General features: G+C 45.1%; 1 protein-coding gene across 1 annotated transcript; it reads right to left on the bottom strand.

Annotated features, from left to right (window-relative positions):
* Positions 1 to 1,465: 1,465 nt before the first annotated feature.
* On the bottom strand, positions 1,466 to 7,026 carry LOC128114232 (putative HLA class I histocompatibility antigen, alpha chain H). The gene is made up of 6 exons (XM_052744066.1): positions 6,948 to 7,026; positions 6,458 to 6,727; positions 5,957 to 6,232; positions 5,086 to 5,361; positions 4,856 to 4,963; positions 1,466 to 1,637 (listed from the first exon to the last, which is right to left on the bottom strand). The coding sequence occupies exons 1-6, from the start codon at positions 7,024 to 7,026 to the stop codon at positions 1,594 to 1,596; spliced, it is 1,053 nt and encodes a 350-aa protein (XP_052600026.1). The 3' UTR covers positions 1,466 to 1,593.
* Positions 7,027 to 7,292: the final 266 nt, after the last annotated feature.

Below are 7,292 nucleotides of genomic sequence, written 5' to 3'. Positions count from 1 at the left end.
AAGAAATAATAGCAAGAGTTGACAAATGGGAATGCATGAAATTGAAAAGCTTTCTACCCAGCCACAATTAGAGAGTGAATAGATAATCTAAGGAATGGGAGAAAATCTTTACCAGTTATAATCTAAAAGAGGATTAATGTCTAAAATATATAAATAATTCAAAGACAACAAAACCAAGAGCCAGGTGTTGTGGTGCACACATGGAAGCCCAGGAACTGGGAAGCAGACACAGTAGACTACAAGTTCAGCTCCATAGAGTGTGTTTCACAAACAAACAAACAAACAAACAAAGGATCATCCTGGTTGAGAACTGGATGAATTTGTGGGAATTAAGAAAGACAACAGAGGAAGCAATTGGAAATTCATTTAGTAGTTTAGGGAAGGGACACAGGATGCTTTTCCTTAAGGTGTGAGCAGAGAAAACAGTGCAAAAAATTGAATTTTGGATTCATTTAAAACATGGACATTACAATATTTCCTACTGAATTAAATCTGGACTACAAAATGAAGTAAAGATTATACCAAAAATTTAGGACTGTACAAGTAGCAGAATAGATTTTCTGTTTGCAGACAGGGAAATGAACATAAATCAACCAGATTGACAGGGGACAGATAAGCCTGCAGATGAGACTTGTTGGAATTGGACTGATCCTGCCCCCCCCCCCCAAGTGCTCAGTGATCTCATTAGAGAACACACCTAGAACACAGACTGTGCACCTCCGGGCATGTGTCTAGAAGGCCCATAGACCAGGCAGTCCCAGACTTTCCTGTGCACAGGAATCCTCTGGGCATCTCAGCAAGATTCAGAAAAAAGTTGGGCTTGATGACAAAGGCTTTTACTTCCAGCACTTTGGGCAGAGAACGATGCCTCCTATCGTAGGACCTCTCTGAGTTCAAGGCCAGCCTGGTCTACATGTACAGCTAGTTCCAGGCCAGTCAAGGCTACATAGTGAGACTGTTTCAACAAACAGTCAAAGCAAAACCTCACAAACAAAACAAAGACTTGGGAAATCTGTGAAGACACAAGAGTCTCTGTATTTATAACAAAGTGGTGCAGAGGCAGCTGTTGTTCAGATCATGGAACTTCAAGGAATGTAGACAGGAGCTCATAGGCTATGCATCAGCCTCACTTATGGCATGTTACATAAATAATTCCTGCTGCCAGGTATGGTGGTTCATATATGTAATTCTAACACTCCAGGAGAGGCAAAGAGGATTGCAGGTATTTCAAAGCCCATACAGATTTTTATTAATTACTTTTTTCATTGTGACAAAATGCACAGCAGAAACAACTTAAAGGAAGAAAGATTTATTCTGATTCATGATTTAAGAAGGTTCAGTCAATCTCAGCATAAGGTGTAATGGAATAAATGGCAGCAGGGGCATGTGGCTGGGATTCCTCAAACTTCAGGAAGTAGAGCATAGGGATCTCTCATCTGGCTTTCTCCTCTTCTTCATTTTATCCTTGAGCCCCAGGGTGGGTCTTCCATCTTTAATTAATCTCTGAAAACACTCTTACAGATGCGACCAGAACTGAATCTCCTAGGAGATTCTAAATCCACTCAAGTTGACAATGAAGTTTAACCATCACAGCTACATAGTGATTCCCAAGCCAGCCTGGGACACAGTGTGAGATGCTGTTAACAGAGAAACAGAAAAATGAAGTGTGAGTCATGGGATATATTCTGAGCAATCTAAATGAGGGATCTAGAAAGAGTCCTGAGTGTTTTGGAACAGGATTTATGGCCACTGATGTTAGTGGTGAGAACAGCATCCATGATGGAAAAGGGTGTTATGTGGGCATTCCATTTTGTGGAGGAATTGAAAAAGAGAAAGGAGAATATACATTATCAGTCCTAATTGTCATGTTAACAGATTTGTATTGTTTTCTTTCCCATGAGGTGTAGCTTCAGACAGAAAATACAGATAGAAAATACATGAAGCAATTACATTGAATTGACTGGCTGCTATCTGAAAATTCCCTAGGCTGATTTCTTACTTTTCGGTATAAATAATTAAATCCAAATTCTTATCATTTAAAAACAAAGGAATTTATTATGTGATATTGGAGGGTTGGTGGTTATTTTGTTTTGGAAAAAGCCATGAACCAAATATGAGGCTTCAAAGCTGGGAACAGAACTGACAAGCCCATCAACATCAAGTCCCACAAGGATCAACTGAGCACAGGAATCACTGACACCCTGGAGCTGGTCTCTGTGGAACAGATTTCCTGCCACTCATGGGAACTGGATGTGCCAATGTCATCCCAGTCATATTTTTTTATGCAGTTCCAGATATTCCTTATCACCATGTCTGAGTCAAGGTGCAGCATGTGGTCATTGAACTGTTGGAGCTGAGGACTACCATGTGGTGCCCAGCTGCAGGAATGTTAGGAAAGTGACAGAGGGACTTGCTTGTCAGAGGCCATTGTCATGAGCTATTGTGGGTCACGATGCATCACAGTTTATAGCAATTGATAATTCAGATATCAATCCACCAGTGGAATGTTCTCTTATGGACTAACCTGTCCAGCAAGGCTTGCTGGCCACTGACACTGTTGTTGGGGTTTTTTACTCTTTTCAGGAGGCCGCCACCTAGCTCCCAAATAAATCACACACGAAGGCTTATTCTTACCTATGAATACCTGGCCTTAGCTTGGCTTAGTTTTTAGCTACCTTTCCGTATCTTAAATTATGCCATCTAACTTTTGCCTCTGGGTTTTTCCTGTTCTCTTACTTCTGTAAGTCTTACTCTTACTCCATATCTTGCTGGTTTTGTAGCTGGGTGCTGGCCCCTGTTGTCCCCTTCTCTGGCTCCTTCTCTATCTTCCTTTTCCAGATTCTCCCTCTATATATTCTCTCTGCCTGCCAGCCCTGCTTATCCATTCTCCTGCCTTGCTATTGCCCAGTTCTTTATTAGACCATCAGGTGTTTTACACAGGCACAGTAACACAGCTTCACAGAGTTAAACAAATGCAACATAAACAAAAGTAACACACGTTAAAATAATATTCTGCTACAGACTCTGAATACTGTTGTTTTCATCTGTAATTTCTTGTGCAATTACAGCTATGATATTTCCCCATTGCCATGCATTTTCATAAAATGTGTATATGTAATCTCATGATTACACCTCAATCTTATGGGCACATATATCTGTGAGTGGTCAGGAAAATGACTTTTCATTTAACTATATAATTTTGATATATAGAAAATATACTAGGATATGCTTCGTAGCCAGATCTATAGTCCTACAAGATTGTAGACACTTAAAGCCTGCTTTGTTCCTTTTACTCAGACTAACAAAATAACAATCTCACCTCAGGCTAACACAAACTGCATGCATTTAGCTCATTTTTACTTCAGAGCAAGTTCAAACTAGACTAAAAGCCTTTGTAAATAGATCATAAGTTTAAAACTTTACAGTTATGCACAAGGTCAGAGTCACAGGTACCTTACCAAGATTACCAACAGAAAACACGCCAAGAAAAGCCTGCCAATTCTTCACTTGCCAAGTCTTCTGATAACAAGCTATGTCTCAGAGTTTGTTGCACTGGGCATTGTGCCCCCTCCCTCTAGTCTGGAGACCTTGGAACCTTGCATTACTATGGCAATGGCTCTGTTCCTTATCATCTATTCTAGGAATGTGCTATGGCCTTGAGGGCTTTGAAACTTTTCTCAGGATTGCAAGGAGTCTTGGTTAGAAATATAAGGAGTCAGGTAAGAGAGGAGCCAAGAATGAGAGTTGGAGAGAAGCTGTAGATTTAGAGAAGAATGAGAGAATAAAGAGACATGGAAAGAAAGAGCATGTTGTGAGTAGATTCATCCCATAACCCTCAGATAGAGTTTATCTTCGCTGGTTTTAGAGCCTTCTTTGGACTCTGGGAGAAAGTTTTTAAGGCTCGCACTTAAAGGCTTGCATTGCTTGCTCTCTGTGTCCTTTCTGTACACTTACTAGGTGTTCCCTTAATGTGTAAAGAGAGTTCAAGAGCTGGGACAAGGTGGTAAAAGGTAGAAATACAATGATGAATGTAGATTCCTGGAAATGTTACCTGAGTTACATAGGGGGAAATAAAAAGACTGACAGAGATCCAGGGTAATGATGCTCTAGAGTACCTCCATAGCCCAGGCTTTAAAAAGTGATAGCACAGCTGAGCATAGTGGCACACATCTTTAACCCTAGCATTTGGGAAGCAGAGGCAGGTGGAACTCTGAGTTTGAGGCTAGCCTGGTCTACATAGTGGGTTCCAGGACAGCCAGGGATATATAAAGACACCTTGCTGTGGGATGTTCTGTATGGCAAATGTGTTGCTGATTAGTCAATAAATAAAACACTGTTTGGCCATTGGCTAGGCAGGAAGTGTAGGCGGGACAAGGAGGAGAATAAAGCTGGGAAGTGGAAGGCTGAGTCAGAGAGACACTGCCAGCCGCCATGATGAGAAACAGCATGTGAAGATGCCAGTAAGCCACGAGCCACGTGGCAAGGCATAGATTAATGGAGATGGATTAATTTAAGCTGTAAGAACAGTTAGCAAGAAGCCTGCCACGGCCATACAGTTTGTAACCAATATAAGTGTCTGTGTTTACTTGGTCGGGTCTGAGCGGCTGTGGGACTGGCAGGTGAGAGAGATTTATCCTGACTGTGGGCCAGGCAGGAAAACTCCAGCTACAACACCTTGTCTTAAAAAAACAAAAACAAATACAAAAACAAAAACAAAACAAAAAACTTGCTAGTTCACTGAGTCCCAGATTAGGTAAGCACTCACACAAAGGTGTGTCTCATAGTAACAGAACAGGACATGAGCTTCTAGGGCTTCAACTCATGGAAAACCCTCAGACACCAATCCCTTCCCTACCTGAACTTTTCTTCCTCATCATCACAATGGCAGCCACAGCTCCAGTGACCACAACTCCAAGGAGAACCACACCAACAGTCATTCCAATTGTGGGCCAAGGAGGTGGCTCTGGAAAGAGAGAGTAGAGTTGAGGGGTCCTAACCCCCAGCTCAGCACTGATCCCACTCAGGGTCTCCAGAAGGTCACCTGTTTTCCTTGACAACAGGATCTGTGCTCACACCCCTTCTTACCCCATCTCAGGATGAGGGGCTCAGGCAGCCCTTCATGTTGCACAGTACATGTGTATCTCTGCTCCTCTCCAGAAGGTACTACCACAGCTGCCCACTTCTGGAAGGTTCCATCGCCTCCAGGCCTGGTGTTCACCAGCTCCATGTCCTGGGTCTGGTCTTCCCCATCCCTCTCCCAGGTCAGGGTTATCTCAGCTGGGTAGAACCCGAGAGCCCAGCACCTTAAAGTGACACCACCTTCAGGTCTGGGGTGATGGGTTACATGTGCCTTTGGAGGGTCTGAGGAGAAGAGTTGGAAAAATTCAAGCATTTTATAATTTTTCTGGGGACTTAAACTGTATTCATGTGCATATCCTGCAATGCACAAGAGAATCAAGATGTAGGGGATGAGGGAGGGTTGGTGCAAACCACACACAAGCTGTCTACACTCAGGCACTAGTATAATCTATTTCTTGGAAAAGGAAGATTCCTAAGTTTCTCACCATGAAAAAGAGATTTCTGGTCCTGACTTGGATGGAGGGATGAGCGACTCATCATCCCTTGAGTCAGACCTCCAAAGACATTGGGTGTGGGTAGAGAACTCAGCCTCTGGGAAGCCATGGTTCATAATGGGTTGCAGACTGAACAGGGCTGCTGTTGGTTATTTCAGGGATCTTCTTTCCTATCATCCCAAGAGTCCCTAGACTGTCCTGAGAGAAGGGTGAGTCTTGGAAGAATCACTCTGATGTTGGGTCAGGAAAACCAGGAGCACTCTTCTCCCTCCTGGTACAAGTAAGAGCTGTAGTATTTCAACTGGTCCCATTTTCCTCTCTCCTTGGAGGCCTGTGCCCTACTCTGAGTGCAGAAGGAGGAATTGCTTCTCAACCCCTCTTACCTGAGCGCTGCAGAGTTTCCTTCCCAAACTCCAGGTGCCTGAGTAGGGATGCAACACACCGGCCCTCCAAGAAGATCTTCCAATTCTCTGCAAGGTGTTTTGTCTCCCACTGTTGCTGGGTGATCTGAGCTGTCTTGTCAGCCACAGTCCAAGAACTCAGATCTTCGTTCAGGCTGATATAATCACGGCCATCAAAGGCATGTCTATAGTGCCCACGCAGGAAGAGTTGGTCTGGACCCACGTCGCAGCCAAGGAAACACTGGAAGGTATGAGAGCCTGCGGCCGCCCCCAAAGTCAGCCCGGTATCAGGGCCCAACCCACCCACAGAATTTCCACCAAAACTCAACCAGAAACCCCGTCTTTGTCCGATGCTTTCTCAGGCCCAGGGTCTCTGCGGGCCCCGCAGCCTTGGACCGAATCTAGGGCCTGGGACCCAGGAGGGACGGGAGGGGGGGGGGGAGATGATGGACTCGGTCCAGTCCGTGGGGATATGTCACTTACCATCATCGCTCTGGTTATAGATCCGGATTGCAAATCTCAGGTTTTCTCGGGCCGTGTGTGCATAATCCTCCATACCTTTTCTCACCATCTCCCAATAATTACGCCCCATCTGCTTCGTCCATGGCGCGCGCGGCTCCATCTTAGTAGCCCCATCATTTTTGAAGCGCAGGATTTGCATGTCGTCTACATAGCCAAGGGCGAAGACTTGGCGATCTCGGAGATCCTTTCGAGACCCGGTCGTGGTTATTAAATACTTCAGCGAGTGTGAGCCTGGGGGCAGTGCGCAGTGAGACCCTGACCCTCCTCCCTGGACCCCGGACAAGTGTGCTGCCCCAGAAGGGCTCAGGTTCAGGGCTGGGAATGCAGATAGAGAAGAGAGCAGCAGAGTCTGGATGGGTGATGAGAAAGGGCTTTTGGGATGCTGCCTAGCCAGGTTCCCTAGCTCCTCCCAGCAGAGGCCTTTTCCTTCCTGACTCACACTCACCAGCGCCACTATGGGTCTTGGTCTTTGCCAGAGCCAGCAGTACTGAGAGCAGCAGGAGGGTGGGACTCTGAGCTGCAGCCCCCATCCTTGGTGTCTGGAAAACCTGGAGGGATTGAAACTTTGTTCCTCTCTGTGAATTTTATAGCGTCATGGTTTGTGGGGAGAGACCACAGTGACTGTGAGTGGCTTTCTCCAGAATTCAGACTTGCAGTGGGAGTGAGAACATGTGTCCAGATGGACGGAAGGAACAGCTGACATGGGTTGAAGGCCACAGAAAGGAATTCCGGGAGATGAGGGAATTCCCAACCTTTGGCTTCCCTACCTCAAACACCTTAAAGGCAAAACCTCGGA

This window comes from Peromyscus californicus, unplaced genomic scaffold (genome assembly GCF_007827085.1).
Source record: "Peromyscus californicus insignis strain IS unplaced genomic scaffold, ASM782708v3 Scaffold_19__1_contigs__length_69161282, whole genome shotgun sequence".
Lineage (NCBI taxonomy): Eukaryota > Metazoa > Chordata > Mammalia > Rodentia > Cricetidae > Peromyscus > Peromyscus californicus.
The sequence above is the reverse complement of the archived record's forward strand: the minus strand, read 5'-3'. Positions and strand labels throughout refer to the sequence as shown.